The 27,792-nt window shown below is 37.4% G+C and overlaps 1 protein-coding gene, 1 long non-coding RNA gene and 1 pseudogene across 4 annotated transcripts in view; 1 reads left to right on the plus strand and 2 right to left on the minus strand.

Moving 5' to 3' along the window:
- LOC115520758 overlaps nucleotides 1-6,127 on the minus strand; it is a 44,415-nt gene extending 38,288 nt beyond the window's left edge. For both annotated transcript variants that reach the window (XR_004344022.1, XR_003970860.1), the window contains exon 1: nucleotides 6,041-6,127. This is a non-coding gene — a long non-coding RNA (uncharacterized LOC115520758). The remainder of the gene's footprint in view (nucleotides 1-6,040) is intronic.
- On the minus strand, nucleotides 1,656-1,822 carry LOC115522490 (annotated as a pseudogene).
- A 119-nt stretch (nucleotides 6,128-6,246) lies between the features above and the next one.
- The window catches only part of AGPS (alkylglycerone phosphate synthase), a 143,915-nt gene continuing 122,369 nt past the window's right edge, over nucleotides 6,247-27,792 (plus strand). Inside the window, exon 1 of one of the 2 annotated variants that reach the window (XM_030325400.2) lies at nucleotides 6,247-6,521. In XM_030325400.2, the coding sequence (XP_030181260.1) occupies nucleotides 6,262-6,521 (260 nt within the window). In that variant the 5' untranslated portion in view covers nucleotides 6,247-6,261. The remainder of the gene's footprint in view (nucleotides 6,522-27,792) is intronic. The other variant, XM_030325401.1, reaches the window with a different exon arrangement.

Genomic DNA, 27,792 nt, shown 5'->3' on the forward strand with positions numbered 1-27,792 from the left:
AGGTCTTCAGGTATACCCAGTAGGCTGACTTCCACTTGAGAATGAATTCCAAAGTAGTAGACTTTCCCATGCTAATCTCCTGCTCAAGAACTTATAATAGCTCTCACCAGATCAAGTGTTTATCTTCCACTAAGTTTTCTTTTCTTTTTTTTTAATTTTTTTTTATGTTTTATTTATTTTTGAGAGAGACAGAGTGTGAGCCAGGGGAGGGCCAGAGAGAGAGGGAGACACAGAATCCGAAGCAGGCTACAGGCTCTGAGCTGTCAGCACAGAGCCCGACATGGGGCTCAAACTTGTGAGCCATGAGATCACAACCTGAGCTGAAGTCGGATGGTCAACTGACTGAGCCACCCAGGTGCCCCTCTTCCACTAAGTTTTCAATGCTCTGATGATTTGGTCTTATATTACCCATTCAACCTTATTTTTTCTTCCTCTCACACCTATTGTATTTTCTAGGAAGACTGTCATCCTTACACCAGCCTATCTTTCACTTCTACAATAGCAATTAAAATTCACTATATTTTTGCTCATTAATCCTTTAATACCCCTGGGAAGTAGTCATTACCATTCCAGTTTTATTAGATGAGTAGCCAAGCCCAGAGATTTTAATATGACAAGCTCAAGACAACATATCTGCTCAATGATAGAGCCAATATTCAAATTCAAGTCTGTCTGGCAGTGAGGCTAGTGCTCTCAGCCATTATACCAAATATATTAGTAAGTCAATTAAACTTAAATAGGCTAAGTGACCCAATATTTTATACTCAGACTGCTTAAAAGAAATCACCTAAGCTGTTTACAGAAGACATATTTAAATATATATAGATACAGAAAGATTAAAAGTTAAAGGATAGGGGGGCACCTGGGTGCCTCAGTTCTTTAAGTGTCCGGCTTTTGGTTTCGGCTCAGGTCATGATCTCACAGTTTGTGGGTTCGAGCCCTGCATTGGGCTCCATGTTGACAGTGCAGGGCCTGCTTGGAATTCTCTCTTTCTGTCTTTCTGCCCCTCCTCCATTCATGCGCGCGCTCTCTCTCTCTCTCTCTCTCTCATGCACTCTCTCTCTCTCTCTCTCTCAAAATGAATAAATAAACTTTAAAAAAAGTTAAAGGATAGGACACAACACATGCTAATGTAACTAAAGTTAAGACAAAAATCATTATTAGAAACAAAAAGGGATATCTGATAATTATAAAAGGTTCAATTCATCAGGAAAATATAATTTTGACATATCTAATATATAGTTTTAAAGTACAGAAAGCAAAGATTAGCAGCAGTACAAGGATAATTAGATAAATCCATAATAATGGTGGAAGATTTTAACATACTTCAATAACTGATAAAAATAAGTAGACAAAATACCAGTTAGGATATCAAAGATTTGAACAATACAAATGATTAGGTCAAATTTGTATTTGGGAAACAAGTACCCCAAAACAAGAGCAAATACAAATCATTCTTTTCAAAGACAAATAAAAACTACTTGAAACAAAATAATAATGAAAATACTGTTATCAAAACATGAATGAAATTACTTAGAGAAAAATTCATAGCCCTAAACACATATATATCAGAAAACATACAAAAAAGGTGGAAAATCAAGGAGTAGGGCATTCATTTCAAGAAATTTAAAAAATAAAAGGTGGAGGATAGGAAACAAGAAGGAATATTTGCAGAAATTAATGAAAGAGAAAGCATACATATGATAGGATCAACAAAGTCAAAAGTTGGCCCCTTAAAAAAGTATTGGGAAAAATTTTCAATTAGCAATAATCACACCGTGGATAAACTTCATTGGCTACAATGCTGCCACCGTGTAAAGTTGGTCCTTTAAAAAGGTAATAAAACTGATAACTGTCTGGCAAACTGATAAAAAAAAAAAAGAGTAGAATAACTAATGTTGGGAATGAAAGGTGGGACATTACTAAAGATCTTACAGCCATTAAAATGGTAATAGGACATTCTATAAAAACTTTATGTCAATACCTTTGAAAAAGTAAATGAAGCAGATAATTTCCTACAAAAACACTGTCAAAAACTGAAACAAGTAGAACCAGAAAATATGAATAACATTAAACTATTTAATCTATAAATAAAAACCTTCCCATAAAGAAAACTCTAGGTTCAGACCATTTCTTTGGTGAATTCTAATGAACATTTAAGAAAAATAATGACCAATTTTACACAAACTCTTCCTGAGACTTATAAAACAAAGGAGCCTGGTTTCACGAGGCCAGCAAAAGCTGACCTGTTCCTATTAGAAGAATAATAGACCAACCTTACTATATACAAAATTTCAACAAAATTGTATTCAGTATTCAGCAATATATAAAAAGCGCTATACTTCATGACTAGATTGGACTTATGCTAGCACTGCAAGGTTGGTTGACAGTGGAAACCTATCCATGTAATTTACTATACTAACAGAATAAAAGAGAAAAATCATTTGATCATCTCAACAGATGCAGAAAAAAACGTCTGACAAAACTCAATATCCATCCATGATAAAAACTCGCAACAAACTAGGATTTGAAAAGGAATTCCTTAATCTGCTAAAAGGTTAAAAAGAAAAAAAAGAAAAACCAGCAACCCACTTTGAACAATAGTGAAATGTTGAGAGATTTTCCTTTGAAATGAGGAACAAGATAAGGATGCTACTTTCACAACTTCTTTTCAACATTGTACTTGAGGTCCTAATCAGCTGGTGTAAGGCAAGACAAAGAAATATAAGGTATGAGGATTGGAAATAAATCAACTATTGTCATTAACAAATGATATAATCTTATGCAGAAGATCTAAAAGAATATATGATAGTTAAGACAGTGTGATACTAGCATAAGATAAATACATCAATGGAATAAAATACAGAGCCCAGAAATAGACTAATGTTATATGGATATCTGACTTACGACAAAGATGGTTAATGTAGAACACTTTTCAACAAGTGGTGCTAAACCAGTTGGCTACTCACATGGAGTATGAAACCTGATCTCTACCTCATAAATAAAAATCAATTCCAGGTAAACTATAGGCGTAAATGTGAAAGGAAAAATAATAAGGCTTCTAAAAGGCAACTTAGGAGATGTATCTTCATTACACATTCACAAACGATGATATCCAAATGGTCAACAAACATATAGAAAACACCCTTGATCTCGTTAGTAATCAGGAAGATGTAAATCAGAACCACAATTAAGATAATACTATATAATAGCTAAAACTATACTGACAAGAGTATATAGTGGAAAATGGCAATTCTCATATGCTGCTGTGGTAGATTGTGTACAATCTCTTAGGAATACAGTTGTCATTTCATTATCTATTAAACAAATGTATACTTGGTGACCTAGTAATACTACTCTTAAATGGATACTTAACAGAAATTCATCTACATGTCCACCTAAAGACATATGCAAAAGTGTTCATAGCAACCTTATTCACAATAGTCCCAAACTGGAAACATCTTGAATGTCCATTAATTATAAACTCTGATATATATATTTGAAGGAATACTATGTGGCAAAGAAAATGAATGCACTACAACTACACACAATGTGGATGAATATTACAAACAGAATGTTGAGTGAAAGAAACCAGACACAAGAGAACATACTGTAAGATTATACAAATTCAAAAAACAAGTAAGGGATGTATGCTTAATTGTTAGAACCATAAGAAAAACAAGGAAATGTATATTATAAAATTCAGGATGGTGCTTACCTCTGGCAGGTAGGGAGGGTAAAGAGATTGAGAGAGGGCATAGCAGGGATTTCCAGGATACTGGAAAAGTTCTGTTTCTTGAACTAGATGGAAGTTACATGGGTGATCAATCTGTGATAATTTATGCTTTGGTTCACTTGTCTGTTATATTTTATAATAAAAATGTATAAAAATGCAAGAATTCCTTAATTTGGGGATAACTTAGCAGCTCTGTAGGGAAGTAATGGGAATCAGTGCAGTAAAGAAATACGGTGCATGTTTCAGATGCTAATCTGTCCTATTTAGACTTTTTTTCTTCCTCATATTGGAAGAGATGTCATAAATGCAAATATAAGTCATTCCATTTAAAATTCCTCATGTTCTTGGGTTCACCATGCTCATGTGGTCTGCTCTCCATTGGGATCCATGTTATTAAGGACTAAGTCAGGACTCAGAAGGAACAGGTGTGTTGAGATGGCCCTCCTAAATGTTATACTCACTGAAGTTTTGCTTTATGTGGGAATCATAAACATCTCAATGGACCACACTTCATGTGAAGCATTCCTTCCTTAAAATAAATTTCAAGACACTCTGCTTGGCCTTTGCTCTTGTAAGGAGAGGGGGTGGGGGTGGGGGTAGGAAATACTTCACCAAGGTCACCCACATCACACTTATTTCATCCAACAGTATAATATAGTGCCCCCCCCCACATATATCCCAGCTCCTAATCAGCCTGGTTATGCCATGTAGATGAGGCATTGACTTACATACTTTCCATCTCATAGCACATAGTAATGAATTAGGTACATAATAGGCTCTTAACAAACGCTGTTACTGCCTGTATTTCATTACTGTATACATATTTGAAAAAAAATCAGTTTTTCCACTGGTATATAATTTTGATTTACATCAACCTTTTCATCACCCAGGAGAAAAGGCTTTTTGTTATTCTGTTGGTATGTGCAAAATTTATAATTGCCTCCTGAGAGTTGGTGAGAAGCATATTCATATTTTAATTTGGACAACACTGAAGAAGTCAGTTAACTATTCACTAGTGTTAGGCTAAGCTCTCTGGGAGTCAAGCAAAAATTAATAGACCAGTCTCATTCTAAAACAATTCTGAGAAAGTTGTTGCTTATAATAGCATTTTGGCAAGAAAAATATGAATTTTGCAATTGCAAGCAAATGTGCTAGTTGGTATTTCAATGCTGTTCTAGTAACATCTAAAAAAGGTGTAAGAAGCTTGAGGATTAAAGTGGCTAAACTCTCAGACTTCAGGAGGCTTTCTCTTTCAGGCACTCAGCAATTTACTCCTTTCTGTTTTCTTAGCTCCTAATCCAATCTGAAATAGCCAATGGAGAAAAGTAGCAGCTACACAAGAGTGGGGCTCAGTGATTCTAGAGCTAGAGTGGATATTTAATGCTGAACTATCTCTTAAGATCTGGAAAGCTGGCATTCAAATCAAGTCCTCATTGTTGCCTGAATTTTTCAGAACTATTAAATAGTTCTTTTGTATTAGTCCAATTAACTCCTGGAATGTCTTTCATAGAGTCTGTGTTATAAAGGTGATTATTTGGAAAGGTGACTTTATTGGGCTTGGGAAGCTTATGACAACCCTTTTTCTTACCGTTCCCAAGACTCATTTTTGAATTGCACATTATGTAATAAGGTATTTTATTTCTATGGTTAGGTCTTTAAGGTGCCTTATAAAAAGTCTACCTAATCCACTGGCTGAAGATGGTTGTGGAGCACTGCCTTTTGAGATCCTCCTATTTTCACCAAGTGCCATTCTCCATAAAGTTAATTTGTAGACAAGCGAGAAGTTCTAAGAACAACTGTTAGGTAATTCTATCTGTAGCAATAAAAAACTTTGCCTCCAATAAGGTAAATAAGGGAGTAGCATTCAGTAATGAAAGAGAATCTCCGTTGCAACTCAGCTTTACGCCCTCAGGTAAGTTCATGTCTCTGAGCCTCAGTTTTTTCAACTGTAAAATGGAAATTACATGAGAATCTCCAGGCGCGAAGTAGGCGATGAGAAAATGATAGCTATTTTCTCAAATGGTTACAGACAATGAGTCAGTTTCAAGTTACTTTAGTGACGCTGCTGGGAGGGGAACATAGGGGAGCAGCAGGAGCTCCTTCAGGAAAAGGATGTCCCTACTTAAGTTGTCAGGTCCAGCAGCACCCTGGTCCTAGGCGTCTGCCCCAGAAACCTACTCCAGAGGCCAAGGGGACACCCAACGACACCACCCAGGGTATTTGGACACCTCGCGGACACTTGTGGTTGGGATTCTGGTCCAGCCCAGCTAAGTCTGAGCCAATCCGGGTGCAGCTCAAACTCACCTGCTTGGCAGGTGCTCGCCGTCCGAGGCGTGACCGCGGAGGGCGGGCGGATGTGGTGGGCGGGAGCAGAGAATGTGAAGCTCCCGGCGCATGGCACCCGCCGCCCAGTCGCCGCGGTGGCTGCCGGGATGCGCCGCAGCGAATGGTCGCGCCGGGCCGCCGCTCTAACTGACCTTTCACCCGCGCCCAGCCGTCCCGGGCGGCGGCACAAGGCGGAAGCCATGGCGGAGGCGGCGGCTGCAGCGGGCGGGACGGGCGTGGGCACAGGCTGCTGTTCTGCAGCGGACCGGGACCGAGACCCGGACCCGGATCGAGACCGTGCCGGGCGGAGGCTCCGGGTTCTCTCCGGTCATCTGCTGGGCCGGCCCCAGGAGGCTGTGAGTACCAATGAGTGCAAAGCGCGGAGAGCCGCGTCGGCGGCCACGGCGGCTCCCACTGCCACTCCCGCCGCGCAGGAGTCGGGCACCATCCCCAAGAAACGGTGAGTAGCGGCTCTGTGGCGCTGGTTGGCGGCGGGAGACCAGGCCAGGCCTGTGCTGCGGAAGGACATGGGCAAGGTGGAAAGGGAAGTGACACGGGTGGGAGGAAGGCACCTTGTTCGCTGAAAGTGAAGACCCATCTCTGGAGGGAGTGGACGAGACCCTGGACCCTGGCAGGAAGGGGGAGGGATGGAATGGTGGGTTTTGGTCAGTATTTGAGAATAACAAATATGAAGAACTCTCACTGGGGAAGGCTTTAAGGGGACCATTTTTCTTGGATTCTTATTGAATGCTAGGAATTCATTATCTTGAATTAATACTTGGGAGATAAGGTCTTCCATTGGATAGAAAGGATTCTATTATGATCTTCCAAGAAGATTTGAGTTTGTACTAGATGATGAATCTCTTCTAATTTACGCAAGTCTCGATGCGGTGCGGGGAGAAGTGATGGTTTTTAGAAGAAGGTGCTGACCGGTTTGCAAGGGGCAGGTTTCCACTTGCTCAGGGGCATGGTCTTTGAGTTTGAGGGAGGAAAGGGATGGGCAAGAAGCAAAAGACTTGACACTAGTTAATGATTCTGCTTGCTCAGGGGCATGGTCTTTGACTTTGAGGGGGGAAAGGGATGGGTAAGAAACAAAAAACTTGACACTAGTTACTGATTTAGGCGGTGGTGCTAGCTACTGAGCTCTGGTGTAACCAGAAGCTGAAAGACCCTTGCCTGTGGATGAGGATGTTTTTAGGAGATCTTGACTTCCTTTTTTTTTTTTTTTGGAGAAATCTTAAGTGCTGATGGAAGCTACTAGGAAAAACTTTTCTGAGATGTGGCTTTGTCAGGTGGATGAACTTCGAGAGTGAAAAAAAGTGTTGCTAATGTTTAATGTGTTCTGTCAATGTGCCAGAAACCATGTTAAGTCAGTTATTTCTTTTACTCCTTTCCAAAGTCTGAGGTAGGTGCAGTTATCTACAGATGAAGAAATAAAACAGATTTAGAAGCCTGCTGCAGATGTACAGGTTAGAATTCCAAAGCACATCATATTAACATTAGGGCTAAGTTCTTAACCTTCACTATGGTGAATTCATTCACTAATTCCACATTCATGAGCCCTTCCTCTGCTACATGCAAAATACAGTATTTATTTAAGGAACTAATAGCCTGTGATAAGATATTTAGCTGATAACCATAGCAAATGGTCAGTTAACCCAGTTTTAGGTATGTATTTGTAAAGGGGAGGGGGCTTCCCAGAGTGAGAATTGAGTAAATCTTGAAGTTTGGGTTAGAAGTAACCTGCCAAAGGAGAAAAGTGTTCTTGGGAGAAAAATAGTGTGTTCACAGGTAAAGCAGTGAAAGACAGATTAGAAAACTGTTGGGAGTTCAGTATGGTAGGATGGGGTGAGAATGATAGAGGAAGAGGGCTGGTGGCCAGTCTTGTTTGCAGGATTTTATGTGGGGAAAACTTGAATGCATTTACCTTTTAGAAAGGTCACATTGGGGGCTGAATTGAAGAAGGTTAAGCAGTTTAGCATGTAATATCTGGAAAGGAAGACCTGAGTTTGAATTTCCACTACGTAATTCCAGTTGCATGACATTGGACAAATCACTTCACCTTTCTTAGAGCATCAGTCCTTTGTGAAAATGAGGACAGTAATTCCTGTTTTGCACTATTGCTGTGAGAATTCAAAAATACAGAGTTAAGTGATCAAGTGCTTAGTGCACTGTTGGTTATATAACCCTTCACCAAATGAAACGGTAGATGCAATTTTCATGGAGTCCAAAGACAAGGAGACAAATTAGGAGACTATTATTCTGATGAGAATTACTGTGATTCTGAACTAAGGCATAATATTGGGAGTAGGCAAGCCTGTTAAAAAAATTTTAGGACGTAAGTTTTTTATAACTTGGTTACTGAATAGTGGGGGAAGGGAGGAATCAAGGATCCCATCTTGGCATCAGGCTTCACTTGATGTTGTATTAGCCGTCATTGGGTTTAAAACTTTTTTCTTCCTAAATGGCTTCATGTAACAATGGCTTCCTTTGTATGTTTCTGTACATTGATATGATGTTCACATTCTTAGAACTAAGTAGGTAGGTCAGGTGTTCCTCATAGTTGGATTTAGGGGCCTTGGTCTGCAGCAGTCAGAGAAAAATAGTAGTGTTTATAAGGCACACTGGCCTAACAAATGAGGGTTCCCATGGCTAAAGGTGACTGGTCTGTGACTACTCCTTAGAAGACACACCTGTAACCTCTTGTTGGCATAGGTTTGGTTCAGACTTAGATGTGGCTAGTGGTAAAATCTAGTCCTGTATAACTGTTTTGAAGTTTGACTCAATATATGAGGGAACATAAAAACTTTCATTAAATGGAACATCAAAAGCTCCCTCGAAGAGTGATCTACTTAATGTATTGTTAATGGGGAACCAAGGTCTCCCTTCTACTCCCTCCTGCTTAGGTGGGCCTCAGTTTGCCAGCAGCAAAGCTGAGTCTAAAGGGAAGATAAATGGAGCAAAGAGCCAGCATGTAAATCTAATAAAGTGTGAGTGTGACTGTATTGTCACTTATTTTGGAAGCATTTGGTGATATATGTTATTTGTGTAACTCCTTCTCTCTGATTACCTTAGATGATGTCCTTGGTTGTAATTCTTCTATCTTATGACTGGTTGTCATCATGGAATTGGATGAGTGACTTCTTGAAACTTCATGTTTTCATTTCCTTTACAGGATACTCATGCATATGTTAATTTATTTAATGTTTATATAATACTTGCTTTATGACAAGTATTGTCCCAGACACTGAAAGTAGAGAGATGAATAATAATCCTTGGCCTCAAAGAATTCACAATAGTAAGGGAGATACACATTCTAGTACATTTTGAATAGAGCTACTATAAATACAGGTACAGATATAGCACAAAGGAAAGAAAGAGCAACTATCCATGGGGTCAGGGGAAGCTTTCTGGAGATGGTTTTAAAATACGGTTGAGAGTATAGCAGGTTGATTGGATGGTGAAGAGAATTCCAAGCAAAAGGAATAGCATATGGCAAAGCAAGGGGCATGAAAGTGCGTATTGTATTTAGGTAACTAAACAATTCATATTGTAGAGGTGGGAGTGAAGTAAACAGAGGAAGGCGCTGGCAGCTCTTGGAAGCCTTTGGCCTGTAGGTCATCAGTCAGTTAATTCATTCACGTATTCACTCATGTGTGAATATTTCAGTGCTTACTGTGCAACATAGCAGTGAACAAAAACTCTGCCCGTATGGACTTATATTTTAGTTGGAGCAGGGATAGCAAAACAAACAAGTAATATGGTATGTCAGATGGTGATAAATGTAATGAAGAAAAATGAAGCAGCGAAGGGGGTTTAGGTAATGGCAAACCCTTGAGGCAGTTAAGCTGGGAAGAGATTCAACTAGACTGGGTTTGGGTTTGCATCCAGCTGCAGTATTAAGAATGGATTGAAGAAAGATAAGGATGTACATAGGAAGACCAGTTAGGGAGCCGTTGTAGCAGTACAGATGAGAAATAATGAAGTATTAAACTGAGATGGTGGCTGTGAGAATAGAGAAGGGAGGATGGATCTGAGTTTTGGAAATTAGTGCATCAGGGGATACTTAACATTATGTGACTATATGCCAGGGGAATTTGGAGACCATGAAGATCGAAAAAGGATTGTAAGAGTCCTGACAAATGTGGATATTTAAGATCGCAACCTGTTGTACTTGTCACATTAGTCTCCTGCGAGTTGGTTCTGATTGCTTCTATCTGGGAACATATATGCTTATTATTTGAAATTACTGAGCAGAGTTTTGAGAGTGATGGTTTACTTTTGGACCTTCTGTTTTTAAGTGCACGCTACTCCATGAACAAATTCTTTTTGGTCTTGTTACTGGATGCAGTTTTAGATTCTTAAAAATCATTGTAAATACCAATTAAGTGTGTGACATTTTTATGCCTTGGTTTTGGATTTTTTTCAGTTTTTAAAAAAGCTATTGTAATGCTACGAAAAAGAGAAGAAAAAATCCCTTGTGACATCCGTTTGTCCTCACTGTTAACGGTTTTCCCAGTTGTGGTTTGGGTTAGTCAGAACTGTTGGCAATTTTTACAGAGGTTATAAATTCTGTTCAGATCAAAAGAAGATCTGATTAAGAATGCTACTAATTGTTTAATTTACTTATACTGCCATTTATAAACACAGTTCTTTAAAAAAATAATGTATTATTTAACATCTACCAGAAGCCTTGGTAGGTGCTTTCCAGAAGGAAAAAGGCTGAGTTAACCTCTTCTAAATGTTTCCTAAGAACATTTTGTCATGCCAGGTTTCAGCCTTTTGTGATTAAAGAGATCATGATCAAATACAGTGTCATATAGTTAAGGCATTAGTTTATATTGTACTTAATGAATTATAAAATATTGATCCTATCAAAATACAATTCATAATTTAAGAAAATGTAATGCATGGTTTAAAAAACAGACCAACCTATTTCCTTCTGTGAGTGAATTTTGCTGTTTGATTTGTAGGAGAAAACAATGTTGAGAATAAAAGAGAAACTTCTCTTAGGCGGCAAGTATAATTTTGGGATAGACCACATTTTCTGCAAATAGATTTCTTTATGTCAGGAAGTTACTTAGTATAAAGCCACCTACCCCAGTCACTTAATAAAAATATCTAGAAATAAAATAAGTGATCTATTTTTAGGCTGCAGAGAAATGGAGTGCTCTTGTAGTCAGAGGAGATGTTTTATGGAACACTTTAAAAGCAAGTGCTAAGCAAATATTACTCCTGTCAATTTTGTTTTCTTATTATTTTTTTTAAACATTTTTTTTTACGTTTATTTATTTTTGAGACAGAGAGAGACAGAGCATGAACGGGGGAGGGGCAGAGAGAGAAGGAGACACAGAATCGGAAGCAGACTCCAGGCTCCGAGCCATCAGCCCAGAGCCCGAAGTGGGGCTCGAACTCACGGACTGAGAGATCGTGACCTGAGCTGAAGTCGGACGCTCAACCGACTGAGCCACCCAGGCGCCCCGTTTTCTTATTATTAAGAAGAGAATTTCTGTTGTTGGACAGATTAGTATGTTAATTCAACTCTAAACCAAAACAAAGTATCCTGAGTAGAGTTTATTCTTTTGACATAAAGTACTAATCACACTCGCCTCATTAGTACTCTCTTTATTTGTTGGGCTTTAGGAGTCATATTTAATTATGTCACTGTCTCACATCCAAATTCAGAATCTGTTGAGAAGACACAGAATATAGATATATGGAGGTAAAAATGTCAGCTTTATTACAAATAAAGCTGGCTGAAGAATGTGGCTTAGATTTGAAGTACCTAATAATTACCCTGAATTGGATAGACTCAGTGACAGATAGTGCTGAACCACAGAAGGCCTCCCCTGGGAGGGCAGAGCCAGCTCCACTAAGCCTTATGCATGGCCCTGATAGAGACTGGAGTATAACCACTCTATAGATGGATTCTAAGGAGAGAGAAAAGGCTGATTCTAGATACTTGGTGCCTGTTCTCAGAAGTTACTAATGAGGTAAATCACTCCTCCCATGGGAAGGGATGACTGTGTGACAGTTGGGGAGAGGTGGCCAGGATAGTTACTCTTCTGAAGTCCCTCCAGATTGGAAACTGGATGTCAGAGAATGGAGGTATTGCTGGTATATTTTTGGAGAAATTAAGGGAAAGGGCTGAAAACTTTGTAGTAGGTAAAAAGTCTTCTACCTCTGTCATTTGCATGTCTCATCCCCATTGCCTAACGTCCTCCAGGAGAGCAAATCAGGCTTTCTAGGCCCCTTATTTCCTTGATATCTACTATGTACTCTAGCTACACCCCGGAATTATTGCTATTCCTGGGACATGCCCTTCCTTTCCCCTCTTCTTTCTTTGATATGTTAGTGTTTGGAAAGTATAGTGTACATGGCACTGATAGTCCTGGGATAATTTGGGGTGGTACATGATTACAATCTCACTTGGATAGTTATAAGTGTTTGTATACATACTCACTTTTTCAAAACTTTATTGAACTATTATATAATTTATTAAGAAAGTAAATGTGAAAATCATAAGTTTTCAGCTTACTTTCCACAAAGTGAACACATCCATCTTATCAGTATTTGGATTAAGAAACTGCATTACCAGTCCCCAAAATACTTCTTCACGTGCCTTTCCAATGCCTCCTCCCACCAGGATAACCACTCCCTTGACTGAAGTTTATATTTGCTTGTTTTGAGCTTCATAGTAATGGGATCATGCAGTGTGTATTCTTTTGTGTATGTCTTCTTTCCCTCATCATCATATTTGTAATACTCATCCATGTTATGTGTAGTTGTATTTTTTTCATCCTTCTTGCAGAATAGTATTTCATTGGGTGGATATATACCACAATTTATCCATTCTGTTAAGGATGAACATTTAGGTGGTTGCTAGTTTTAGGTCTGAACAGTTATTTATTGATTTTAATATGGAGTGCATATCTAACTAGTGTTTTTATAGATATTGCTGTACAGAAATAGGCTAAAATAATTAAAATAGCATTTAGTATATAGTATGTTCAATTTTCTTAAGTATTTCCCTTGTCTGAGGTAATAAAATGCTTCTAGGTACTAAATCATTCATGTAAACATTAAATTGACTTTTTAAATACCATGACATGTAAGTCTTTGCAGTGTTCAAATATTATTTAGGAACTTACAAGATTTTAGCTTAGGGACACCTGGGTGGCTCAGTCGGTAAAGTGTCCAGTTCTTGATTTCAGCTCAGTTCATGATCTCATGGTTCATGAGTGTGAGTCCTGTGTCAGGCCCTGTGCTGATCGTGCAGAGCCTTCTTGGGATTCTCTCTCTGCCCCTCCCCTGCTTGTGTTCTTTCTTTTTCTCTTAAAATAAATAAATAAACTTAAAAATAAAAGATTTCAGCTTAAAATCACAAGTCTAAATCTGTAACTTAGTTACACATTTTAAATTTGTTACAAGCCAGTCATAAGACAGATCCTCTTAAATTTTGTAAGTATATAAAAGATCAATTTTTGCATAGCTTTCTTAAAACAAAAACATTAACATCTGACTTTGATTTCCTTCTTAAGAATTTGTATATTTAATTCTAGATCTTTTTATAGTTGAAATATGTGTACTCATTAAGGAAGTCCGCTACCATTCTAACTAACTGCAGTTACTTTTGACAAGGAGTTTTGCTTCTTGGATGAGATTTGGAGCTCTGGATATCTTATCACTCACTAAGAAAACTATTGTATTGCATGTAGTATTTGCCCTTGGTGGCATATCTGAATTTACTAACCAGAGATTTGAGCCAAGATGCTGACCAAATTCTTGTCGGCAACTTCATTGGGCCTCTCCAAACTCTATTTTTAGTTGCCATATCAGTGACCTCATACCATCAACTGGGGAGTGTTCATGTATTCCAGGACCTTGTAATCAAATAATATGAATAATTTCATTTGTTACATTCACAGTTTACAATCCCTACTCAGATTATTTATGTGGTTGGTTTTGCACTTCTTCATCCTGAACTTTCCAGGAATTCAGAATCAGGAATATTAAAATGACACTCGCTTGAATTCTGTTGTGTCAACTCAGAGTTTATAAATCAGCACTGCACTAGAGCTTTCTGTGATGATGGAAATCTTCTGTAAACTGCTGTCCAATATTGGTAGCTACCAACCACATGTGGCCATTAAGCACTTAAAATACGGCCATTTTGACCAAGTAGCTGAATTTTAAATTTTATTACATTTTAATTAAATTTATTTAAAAAAAATTTTTTTTTCAACTTTTTAATTTATTTTTGGGACAGAGAGAGACAGAGCATGAACGGGGGAGGGGCAGAGAGAGAGGGAGACACAGAATCGGAAACAGGCTCCAGGCTCTGAGCCATCAGCCCAGAGCCTGACGCGGGGCTCGAACACACGGACCGTGAGATCGTGACCTGGCTGAAGTCGGACGCTTAACCGACTGCGCCACCCAGGCGCCCCAATTTTAATTAAATTTAAATAGGCACATGTGACTAGTTATACCATGTTGAATAGCACAGCTGTAGATTGAAATCTAACTCATTATCTGCCCTTTCTCATTTCCAAATGAAGTTACTTTTCTGAGTTTTCTTCTCTTAGTGTTAGTATTAGTCCCATGGTCACATTCTTCAGCCCTTGCTCTTGAACTTCTTTTCATTTTTTTCTTTTAAGGTAGAACTCCCTTTTGAATTAGTTTGTTCAAGTAATTAATTCTGTAGTTACTTTGTTTCCGTTTATACTTATCTCATCTGATCTTCACAACCACTCATTTTACAGATTAGTAACTGAAGTTCGTAGATGTTTGCCGGAAAATAGTCACTTGCTAGCTAGCTAGTTAGTAAGTAGCAGAACCTAGACTTGAATCTAGGTCTTTCATCTCAAGTCTAGAGCTTTTTCCTTGATACTGTGCTGATATCACCAATCCTGGTCATTTTTTCTTCGCAATCTTTCTCACATACATTTTGTGCATTAAACAAATTTTTATTGGTTGCTGTATTCAAGGTGCTTTGGCTACTTCAGTTAACAAAATGAACAAAGATCTCTTCTCTCATAGAGCTTACATTCTAATGGGTGAAACGGATAATTAACTACCCATAATAAATAAGTCAATTATTAAGTGTTAGAAAATGATAAATGCTATGGAAAAAAGAAAAAGAACAGTAAAGAGGTAGGGTTCACATTTTAAGTAGAATATTACTGGAAAACATGACATTTAAACAAATATTTGAAGATGAGTGTTGAGCTGTATGGATATCTAGTGGATGAGCATTCCAGGCACAGGGATAGTGTGTGCAAATACCCGAAGGGGAGGTACATGTTTGTCGTGTTAGGAGAGTGGCAAGTGTAGCTGGAGTCAATTCATAATCCCCCCCAGCCCCACAGTTTAAACTGTGTACCTTTGAAATCTCAGCTTCTCATTCACCTGTCTCATGTTTTAGTTAAGGTCTCTTATCCATGCTACATTTTCTAGCTTACACAACTTTTCTTTTGCCACTCTCTGGAAGATCCTTGCTTGTTTGACACTAGGCTTCAGGGTCTGTGTGTTTTGGGGATCTTTTATTTTTATTTTTAAATAGTTTTTTCTTAATGTTTATTTATTTGAGAGAGAGTGCAAGTAGGGGAGGGGCAGAAAGAGAGGGAGACAGAGAATCCAAAGCAAGTTCTGTACTGTCAACATAGAGCCTGACACAGGGCTTGAACTCACGAACTGTGAGATCATGACCCGAGCCCAAATCAGACACGTGAGCAATTGAACCTCCAAGGAGCCCCTCTTTTTATTTTTGAGAAGAGGTGATATTGGGCTGTTGTCTGTTGCCTCTTCCCCATGATTTCTCATATTATGAATTGTAACTCTAAAATCATTGTTAAGTTTCATGCAATATAGTATCTAGGCCTGGAGACTTTAATTCATTTAAATCAGCTAGATACCCTCTTGGCATCTTCTCTCCTGTTTGAAACTTCATCTACCCAAGTTTGTTGGCAATTTATTCAGTGTTTTCTATGTGCTAAGCACTGGGGAGGATTAGCACATAGTTTTTGCCTTATGAGACTTGTAGGTCTACTAAGGAAGACTGATTTGTCTTCTGTTACTGCAGGGTGCTAAGTGCTATACCAGAGGCATGGGAGGGGAATGAAGACTGGTACAGCAGTGGAAGGGCATTGTCATTTCAAAGAAACATAGATGAGAAGGGTTGAGGAGTACTATTCTATGTTAAGATGCTATGTGAAAATTCTTACACCTCAAGGTAAAAACATTGATGAGAGTATTTGGATGAGAACTGAATCAGATGATTATAATAAGAGAATGTGGACAATAAAGTTTTGGCTGTAGTGATGATGGGGACCTTCAGCTACCTGGATAGCTTTTAAAAGTCTTACTCTGGTAGCAGGATATCTGGCAGTTATTTTACCATTAAAAAAAAATGGGAGGATAAATAATTGATGCTGAAATGTTATACATTTTTATTGAAGAAAAAACAAAATAATAATAAAAATGAAGATTTACATCAAAAGTAATTAAGAGGTAACCACTACAGCATCTTGGCATCTTTTAGATATGCTGTAATGATGTGTTGAAACTACCATTTTTCACTATCTTGTGAATAACTTTCTATGTCAAGAAATATTAATGGGCAACCTCATCTTTAGTGACTGCATGATATGTAGGTACTACAAGTTCAATCAGTACAGTATCACTTTTAATTGTTTCCAGTCTTTCCCTATTATAAAGAATACTATGATAAACTTTTTACAGTTAAAAGCCTAAAAATTTCCTTAAGGCATATGTTTAGAAAGGGCTTAATGAATTAAAGAGCATACTGGAATACATTATTCATTCATCTCAGTGGGCAGAGGCAGCAATAAAGGACAGCTGCTTGTTTGTATTTAATTTTGACCAAGAATAAAGAAATGGAAATTATTGGAATCCCAGGAGAAAGACTGCTATCATGTTTGAGCAGATTTATGTCTTACAATTTAGGAACGCATCTTTTCAGAAATTCATATAAAAGGGAATGAGATGTTTTGGCCTGAGCTGTTAAGGGGAAACCAAAACATGACCACAGAGAGCCTAGGAAATATTGCTTAACTTTGCCTGGGCCTTGGAGGTGATCAGGGGAGAGAGCTGAGGCGGCTGGCTTCGATGTGCCGTTCAAACCACTTACTGTTAAAAGTAGATACTGTACACTGCGTGCTTGTTCAGATGTTTCGTGCTGTTTGGTCATATCTTTCTACATGATGTGATGTACCTTGAGGATTATAATGTGAGTAGTTTTCTTTTTCTAACATACTATTTTGAAAAAAATTTAAACATTACACAGTTCAATTTTATAATAAACAATTTCATACCCACCACCTAGATTCTACTGTTAACGCCTTGCTATACTTGCTTATCACCTATCTGTCCATTAATTCGTCCTTTTCTCCATTCTATATTGTTCTGTCTTATTTTTGGTGCATTTTATTTTATGTTTTTATTTTTTAAGTGTTTATTTATTTTGAGGGAGAGAATCTCAAGCAGATCCATGCAGAGCCTAACACGGGGCTCTGTGCACAACCATGAGATCGTGACCTGAGCTGATATCGAGAGTCGGGCGTTCCAACAGACTGAGCCTTTTTGATGCATTTTAAAGAAAATTAATAGCTTCATTTTTGAAGTAAAATCTCCTGTATTAGCTTTCACTACTATTAGGGGAACTTTTAAGTTAATACCTGTAACTCTTCAGTCTCCATTTTCACATTTTGAATTATTTGGACATTTTTATCTGGGAATGTCTTGGTGTTTTGACATGGTGGTAATCTCTTCTTGAAGTAAAAATTTAAAAATCTGTATTTTTGAAGCAAACGGTTCTACTTTTGTTCTTATATATTGGTCTTGCTTTCCAGATAGTATTTTGTTTGCTGTGTCTTCACAAAATATTTGTAGCTTCACAACATAATTATTAGACCGCTGGTCTGATTTTGGTTTTATTTCCAAGTTCTTACCTGCCATCTGCTACTATTTTCAGAAAGTACATTCTAGTTTGCTATGCCTATGTTTAGATTTTATACAAATGGTAATCTTTCTTAAGAATGAATTCTTGTTAGAATGTGTGTTAATTAGGACTTTTGTTTATAAGTATTAATTAATTTGAGCTTGGTGAAAACAGGGGGAATTTATTTTAAGAATACAGGGGCACCAAAGAACTCCAGGGCAGGAGTGGAGCTTGGCCTCAGGATGAAATTAGAACTAAAAACCAGAAAGCCGTCAGGTTTCTTGCTAGCATCACTTCTTGCTAGTGTCTGCTGCATGTTTCTTTAAGCAGACAAGCCTTTTTGGCTCTTCTGTCCAAATGGTAAAATATGGCAACCCCACTCCTCCAGGATACTCAACCAGTAGCAATGAATAGTTGAACCCTCTTGTTCCCAACAACTGGGGCACATGCCTACATTGTTCTAATCAGCTGTTGCTTGGAAAGGAGTGGTGGTGATCTTAGTACAAAAATAGCTGCCCAGGCAGTTAAATGAGCTGAACTAACTCTGGTTATCATGCTTTGAAAAATGTCACAGCCAGATCATCTGCTCATCTTTTTTGATGCTTCCTTCCCCAGAATCTTATTCCATGAGTTATCCTTTTGCTTTCCCCTTGTGTCATCAGTTTTTTTTTTCCTTTTCCTAGTTGATGAATATTTTTAAAATTAAAGTATAATTAACACAGTGTTGTATTAGTTTCAGGTGTACAATATAATGATTCAATTCTGTACGTTATTCAGTGCTCATCAAGATAAATATAAGCTTAAGCTCCTTTATTTAATCCATGCCTCTGCCCACCTCCCCTCTGGCAACTACCAGTTTGTCCTTTGTATTTAAGAGTCTGTTTTTGTTTGTTTGTCTCCTTTTTCTTTTGTTTGTTCATTTTATTTCTTAAATTCCACACATGAGTGAAATCATATGGTATTTGTCTTTCTCTGGTTTATTTCACTTAGCATTTTACCTTCTAGGTCCATCCATGTTGTTGCAAATAGCAAGATCTCATTCTTTTTTATGGCTGAGTAATATTCCATTGTAATAATATACCACATCTTCTTTATCCATTTATCTGTCGATGGACACTTGGGTTACTTCCATATCTTGGCTATTGTAAATAATACTTAAGTAAACAGGGGTGCATATGTCTTTTAGAATTAGTGTTTTTGTTTCTCTAGGTTAATACACAATAGTAGAATTACTGGATCATATGGAAATTCTATTTTAATATTTTTGAAGACTCTCCATGCTGTTTTTCAAAGTGTGTGCTGCACCAATTTGCATTCCCACCAACAGTGCTCGAAGGTTCCTTTTCTGCCACATCCTTGCCAACACTGATTATTTTTGGTATTAATTGATTAATTCTTGGTATTTTGATTTTAGTTATTCTGACAGGTGTAAGGTGATATCTCATTGTGGTTTTGATTTGCATTTCCCTGATGATTAGCGATGATGAGCATGTTTTCATGTCTGTTTGCCATCTGTATGTCTTTGAAAAAATACTTATTCAGGTACACTGGCCATTTTTTAATTGGATTATTTGGGGCGGTGGGTTGATGTTGAATTGTATAAGTTCTTTATATATTTTGGATATTATTATTGGATATATTATTTGCAAATATCTTCAGTAGATGCCATTTTGTTTTGTTGATAGTTTCCTTTGCTGTGCAAAAGCTTTTTACTTTGATGTAGTCACAATAGTTTAATTTTGCTTTTTTTTCCTTTGCCTGAGGATACGTATCTACAAAAATGATTCTATAGCCGATGACAAAGAGATTACTGCCTATGTTTTCTTCTAGAAGTTTTATGGTTTCAGGTCAGAATTTTAGGTCTTTAATCCATTTTGAGTTTATTTTTGTGTATGTTGTAAGAAAGTGGTCCAGATTCATTCTTTCACATGTAGCTGTTCGGTTTTCCTAGCACCATTTGTTGAAGAGACTGTCTTTTCTTCACTGTATATTCTTGCCCTTTTGTCATAGATTAATTAACCATATATGCATGGATTTATTTCTGGGCTCTCTATTCTGTTGATCTGTATGTCTCTTTTTGTGCCAGTACCATAGTGTTTTCATTACTACAGCTTTGTAGTATATCTTGTAATCTGGGATTGTTATACCTCCAGCTTTGTTCTTCTTTCTTCATATTGCTTTGGCTATTCAGGGTCTTTGTGGTTCCATACAAGTTTTAGTATTATTTGTTCTAGTTCTTTGAAAAATGTTGGTATTTTGGGGCAAGTGGCTCAGCTGGTTAAGCATCCGACTTCGGCTCTGGTCATGATCTCACGGTTTGTGAGTTCGAGCCCTGAGCCTGGAACCTGCTTCAGATTCTGTGTCTCCCTCTCTTTTTGCCCTTCCCCAACTTGTGCTCTGTCTCTCTTTCTCTCAAAAATAAATAAGCATTAAAATGTTTTTAAAAAAGAGGAAAATGTTGGTATTTTGATAGAGATTGTATTGAATCTGTAGGTTGCTTTGGGTAGTATGGACATTTAAAAAATATTGGGTCTTTTGGGGCACCTGGGTGGCTCAGTCAGTTAGGCGTCCAACTTTGGCTCAGGTCATGATCTCACTGCTCATGGGTTTGAGCCCCACGTCAGGCTCTGTGCTGACTGCTCAGAGCCTGGAGCCGGCTTCAGATTCTGTGTCTCCCCCTCCCTCTGCCCCTCCCATGCTCATGCTCTGTCTCTCTCTATCTCTCAATAATGAATAAATGTAAAAAAAATAAATAAATATTGGGTCTTCCAATCCATGAACACGGAATATCTTTCCATTTGTTTGTGTCATCTTTAATTTTTTTTCCATCTGTGTTTTACAGTTTTAGGAGTACAGGTCTTTCACTTCCTTAGTTAAGTTTATTCTTAGGTATTTTATTGTTTTTAGTGCAATTATAAATAGGATTGTTTTCTTAATTTTTCTTTTTGTTACTTCGTTATTAGTCTATAGTGTAGAATTGCAAGTTTTTTGTTGTTGTTGTTTTGTTTTTGTATTCTGTGACTTGACTGAATTCATTTATTTTGGTGGAATCTTGAGTGTTTTTTTTTAATGTTATTATTTTTTTATTTTTGAGAGAGAGAGAGAGAATAAGAGAGAGAACGAATGAATAGGGGAGAGGCAGAGAGAAAGGGAGCCAGAGAATCCCAAGCAGGCTCTGCACTGTCAGTGCAGAGCTGCATGCAGAGCTCAAACCCATGAACCAGAGATCATGACCTGAGCTGAAATCAAGAGTCGGCCACTTAACCCAATGAGCCACCCAGGTGTTCCTTGAGTGTTTTCTATATATATTATCAGGTCATCTGCAAACAGTGGAAGTTTTACTTCTTCCTTACCAATGTGGATGCCTTTTATTTCTCTTTGTTGTCTGATTGCTGTGGCTAGGGCTTCTAGTACTATGTAGAATAAAAAAAATGGTAAGAGTGGACATGGATATCCTTGTCTTTTTCCTGATCTTAAAGGAAAAGCTCTCAATTTTTCCCCATGAGGATGATGTTAGTTGTGGGTTTTTCATATATGGCCTTTATAATGTTGAGGTATGTTTCCTCTAAACCTACTTTATTGAGAGCTTTTATCATGACTGGATGTTGTAATTTGTCAGATACTTTTATTTGCATCTATTGAGATGATCATATGATTTTTATTCTTTCTCTTGTTAATGTGATTGTGTCATGTTGATTGATTTGCAAATATTGGACCACCCCTGTATCCCTGGAATAAATCCCACTTGATCAGGGTGAATGATTTTTTTAATGTATTGTTGGATTTGATTTGATAATATTTTTGTTGAGTATTTTTGCATCTGTATTCATCAGAGATATTGGCTGGTTTTTCTTGTTTTTTGTTTGTTTTTTGTAGTGTCTTTATCTGGTTTTAGGGTAATGTGTCATTTGGAATGTTTCTTTCTTTTTTTTTTCTTCTATTTTTTGGAATAGTTTGAGAAGAATACATATTACCTTTTCTTTAAATTTTTGGTAGAATTCACCTGTGAAGCCACCTGGTTTTTAGACTTTTGTTTGTTGGAAGTTTTTTGATAACTGACTCCATTTCATTGCTGGTGATCGTTCTGTTCAAATTTTCTTCTTTCTAATGCAGTATTGGAAGGTTATATATTTCTGGGATTTTATTCATACCTTCTAGGTTGTTCAATTTGTTGACATATAATTTTTGATAATATTCTTTTATAATCCCTTGTATTTCTGTGATGTTGGTTGTTATTTCTTCTTCAGTTCTGGTTTTATTTGAGCACATGTGCATTCTCTCTCTCTCTCTCTGTCAATGAGTCCGGCTAAAGATTTATCAATTTTGTTTCTTTTTTCAGAGAAACAGCTCCTGGTTTCATTGATCTATTTTATTGCATTTAAAATCTATGTTTCATTTATTTCTGCCTTTATTGTTATTATTTCTTTTTTTCTACTGGCTTTGGGCTTTGTTCTTTTTTCTAGCTCCTTTAGGTGTAAGTGTAGCCTGTTTATTTGAGATTTTTCTTGTTGTTTTTTTAAAACATTTTTTAATGTTTATTTTTGAGAGAGAGAGAGAAAATGAATATGAATGAGTCGGGGAGGGGCAGAGAGAGAGGGAGACACAGAATCTGAAGCAGGCTCCAGGCTCTGAGCTGTCAGCACAGAGCATGATGCAGGGCTTGAACTCTGAACTATCCAGGTGCCCCAAGGTTTTTCTTGTTTCTTTCTTGAGGTAGACCTGTAATGCTGTAATCTTCCCTCTTTTTTTTTTTTTAATTTTTGTTAATGTTTTTTATTTATTTTTGAGAGAGAGAGAGACAGAGACAGAGCATGAGCATGAGCAGGTGAGGGCCAGAGAGAGGAGGCACAGAATCTGAAGCAGGCTCCAGGCTCAGAGCTGTCAGCATAGAGCCCAACATGGGGCTTGAACTCGTGAACTGCAAGAACATGACCTTAGCTGAAGTTGGATGCTTAACCAACTGAGCCATCCAGGTGCTCCTCTAATATTCCCTCTTAAAAACAGCTTTTTGCTGTATCCCAAATACTTGGGACTGTTCTGTTTTCATTTTCATTTGTCTCTACGTATTTTTTAATTTCCTCTTTGATTTCTTGGTTGACCCATTCATTGTTTAGTAGCATGTGAATTTAGCCTCCATGTATTTGTGTTCTTTCCATATTTTTCTTGTGATTGATTTCTAGTTTCATACCATTGTGGTATGAAAATGCATTATATGCTTTCAGTCTTTTAAAATTTATTGAGTGGCACTTGGGCGGCTCATTCAGTTAAGCATCTGACTTTTGATTTTGGCTCAGGTCATGATCTCATGTTTCATAAATTCAAGCCCTGCATCAGGCTCTGTGCTGACAGCACAGAACCTGCTTGGGATTCTCTCTCTCCCTGTCTCTCTGCCCCTTCCCCACCTGCTTGCTCACTCGCTCTCTCTCAAAGTAAAAAAAATAAACATTAAAAAAATTGAGACTTGTTTTGTGGCCTAATGTGATATGTTCTGAAGAATGTTTCATGTACATTCCGCTATTTTTGAATGGACTGTTCTGAATATATGTTAGGTCTAAGATGTCATTTAAAGCATTTCCTTGGTTTTCTGTTTGGATGATCTATCCCTTAATGTAAGTGGGTGTTAAAGTCCTCTACTATTATCTTATTACTGTCAATTTCTTCCTTTGTATCTGTGTCTGTTGATAGTTGCTTTATGTACTTAGGTGCTAGCATGTTAGGTGCATAGATATATGTAATTGTTATATCCCTTTGTTGGATTGTTCTCTTGTTATGTAGTATCCTTTGTCTCTTTTTACAGTCTTTGTTTGTTTATTTATTTATTTATTTATTTTACTTTTTTTAAATTTTTAAGTAGTCTCCACACTGGGATGAACACAGGGCTTGAACTCACAATCCTGAGATCAAGACCTGAGCTGAGATAGAGTCAGACACTTAACCAACTGAACCACCCAGACACCTCAATTACAGGCTTTATTTTAAAGTCTATTTTGTCTGATATAAATATTGCTACCCAGCTTTCATTTGCTTCCATTTGTATGCTGAATGTTTTTTCCATCCCTTCACTTTTGATCTGCATGTGCGTTTAGGTCTGAAGTAAGTCTCCTGTAGGTAGCATATAGATGGATCTTGCTTTTTTATCCATTTAACACCCTATGTCTTGCTTTTTTATAATTAAAAAAACTACAGCATACTTAACCCTGTGTCTTTTGATTGGAGCATTTAGTCCATTTACATTTAAAGTAATTTTTTTTATTTTTTTTGAGAGAGAGAGAGAGATCATGCACATGCGCAAGTTGGGGAAGGGCAGAGGAAGAGGAAGAGAGAGAATCTCAAGCAGGCTCCATGCCCAGTGCAGAGCCCAAAGTGGGGCTCAATCTCATGACTAGGAGATAATGACCTGAGCTGAAATCAAGAGTCAGACATTTAACTGACTGAGCTATTCAGGTGCCCCTACATTTAAAGTAATTATTGATAAGTATGTACTTATTGCCATTTTATTACTTGTTTTATGGTTGTTTTGGTAGTCTTTCTTTCTTTCTTTCTTTCTTTCTTTCTTTCTTTCTTTTTCTTTTTCTTTTTCTTTTTTTCTTTCTTTCCTTCTTCTTTTTTTTAAAAATTTATATCCAAGTTAGTTAGCATATAGTGCAACAGTGATTTCAGGAGTAGATTCCTTAATGCCCCTTACCCATTTAACCCATCCCGCCTCCCACAACCCCTCCAGTAACCCTCTTTTTGTTCTCCATATTTAAGAGTCTTTTATGTTTTGTCCTCCTCCCTATTTTTATATTATTTTTGCTTCCCTTCTCCTGTGTTCATCTGTTCCGTGTCTTAAAGTCCTCATATGAGTGAAGTCATATGATATTTGTCTTTCTTTGACTGACTAATTTCGCTTAGCATAATACCCTCTAGTTCCATCTGTGTAGTTGCAAATGGCAAGATTTTATGCTTTTTGATTGCCGAGTAATACTCCATTGTATATATATATATACCATGTTTTCTTTATCCATTCATCCATCGATGGACATTTGGGCTCTTTTCCATGCTTTAGCTATTGTTGATAGTGCTGCTCTAAACATTGGGGTGCATGTGCCCCTTCGAAACAGCATTCCTGTATCCCTTGGATAAATACCTAGTAGTGCAATTGCTGGGTCGTAGGGTAGTTCTATTTTTAATTTTTTGAGGAACCTTCATACTGTTTTCCAGAGTGACTGCACCAGTTTGCATTTCCACCAGCAGCGCAAAAGAGATCCTCTTTGTGTGTATCCTCACCAACATCTGTTGTTGCCTGAGTTGTTAATGTTAGCCATTCTGACAGGTGTGAGGTAGTATCTCATTGTCGTTTTGATTTGTATTTCCCTGTTGATGAGTGATATTGAGCATTTTTTCCATGTGTCGGTTGGCCATCTGGATGTCTTCTTTGGAGAAGTGTCTATTCGTGTCTTTTGCCCATTTTTTTCACTGGATGATTTGTTTTTTGAGTGTTGAGTTTGAAAAGTTCTTTATAGATTTTGCATACTAGCCCTTTATCTGATACGTCGTTTGCAAGTATCTTCTCCCATTCTGTTGGTTGCCTTTTAGTTTTGCTGATTGTTTCCTTCTCTGTGCAGAAGCTTTTTATTTTGATGAGGTCCCAATAGTTCATTTTTGCTTTGGTTTCCCTTGCCTCTGGAGACGTGTTGAGTAAGAAGTTGCTGTGGCCAAGGTCATAGAGGTTTTTGCTTGCTTTCTCCTCGAGGATTTTGATGCTTTTCTGTCTTACATTTAGGTCTTTCATCCACTTTGAGTTTAGTATTGTGTATGGTGTAAGAAAGTGGTCCAGGTTCATTCTTCTCCATGTTGCTGTCCAGTTTTCCCAGCACCACTTGCTGAAGAGACTGTCTTTATTCCATTGGATAGTCTTTCCTGCTTTGTCAAAGATTATTTGGCCATATGTTTGTGTGTCCATTTCTGGGTTCTCTATTCTGTTCCATTAATCTGAGTGTCTGTTTTTGTGCCAGTATCATACTGTCTTGATGATTACAGCTTTGTAATACAGCTTGAAGTCCATCTGTTCCTTTCTTCTTTTACTCTCTTCTCTTGTGTTTTGATAGCTTTCTTTTAGTTATGTTTGAATTCATTTTTCTTTACTTTTTGTGTATGTATTAAAGGTTTTTGATTTGTGGTTACTATTTAGGTTTACATATAACATCTTATGTGTATAGCAGTCTGTGTTAAGTTGATGGTCGTTTAAGTTTGAACCCATTCTAAAAGCAGTAAATTTTACTACCCCCCCGCCCCCCGCACATTTTACGTATATGATGCTATACATCCTTCTATTTTGTGAAGTCCTTGGTGGATTTATGTAGCTATAATTGACTTAACTGCTTTTGTGCTTTAACCTCCATAGTGATTTTATAAATTACTAATCTACTTTTATTGTATGTTATAATTTGCCTGTGAATTTTTTTCCATTTATAATTCTTACTACTCATTATGGCCATTTTTTTTTCCACTCAAAGAATTGGCTTTAACATTTCTTGTAAGGCTGGTTTAATGGTGATGAGCTCCTTTAACTTTTGTCTGTCTGGGAAGTTCTTTATCTCTCCTATTCTGAATGATAGTCTTGTTGGATAGGGTATTCTTGGTTGCAGGTTTTTTCCTTTCAGTACTTTGAATACATCATACCCTTCCCTTCTGGCCTACTAAGTTGCTGCTGAAAAATCAGCTCATAGCCTTAGGGGTTTCCCTTATATGTAACTTTTCTTTTGCTGCTTTTAAGATTCCCTCTTTATCATTACTTTTTTGCCAATTTAATTATGTGTGGACCTCCTTGGGTTCATCTTGTTAAGGATTCTCTGTGCTTCCTGGATCTGGATGTTTGTTTCCTTCCATAGATTAGGGAAGTTTTCAGCTATTATTTTCTCAAATACATTTTTTTCCCCTTTCTCTTTCTTTCTTCTCCTTCTGGGGTCCCTATACGGGAAAGGTTATTACATGTGATGATGTTGCTGAGTTCCCTTAACTTATTCTCAGTTTTTGCTATTCTTTTGTTATTCTGCTTAGTGGCTTTCCATTACCCTGTCTCCCAGAATGCTGATTTGTTCTTCTGCCTGCTCTAATCTGCTGTTGATTCTCTTTAGTGTATTTTTAAAATCAGTTTATTTATTTATTATTATCATTTTTTATGTTTATTTATTTTGAGAGAGATAGGCAGCATGAGTGGGGGAGGGGCAGAGAGAGAGGGAGAGAGAAAATCCTAAGCAGGCTCTGCACTGTCAGTCAGAGCCCACTGCGGGGTTCAAACTCGCAAAACCATGAGATCATGACCTGAACTAAAACCAAGAGTTGGATACTTAATCGACTGAGCCACCCAGGTGCCCCTAAGATTTTTTTTTTTTTTTAATTTTTAAGTAATCCCTATACCCAATTTGGGGCTCAAACTCCCAATCCTGAGATCAGAAGTCACAGTTCCACTGACTGAACCAGCCAGAATACCCTCTCTTGGTATATTTTTAATTTCAGTTACTCAGTTCTTAATCTCTTTTTATCTATCTATCTATCTATCTATCTATCTTTGTTGAAGGTCTCACTGACTCTTTTCTTGAATCCAGTGAATATCTTTATGACTGTTACTTTGAATTTTTTTTTTCAGGCATATAATTTATCTACATTTCATTTAGCTCTTTTGTTGCAGTTTTGTCCTGTTCTTTCATTTGGGACATATTCTTCTGTCCCCTCATTTTATCTAATTCTCTGTGTTTGTTTCTGTGTATTAGGCAAGTCAGCTGTGTCT

This window comes from Lynx canadensis, chromosome C1 (genome assembly GCF_007474595.2).
Source record: "Lynx canadensis isolate LIC74 chromosome C1, mLynCan4.pri.v2, whole genome shotgun sequence".
Taxonomy (NCBI): Eukaryota; Metazoa; Chordata; class Mammalia; order Carnivora; family Felidae; genus Lynx; species Lynx canadensis.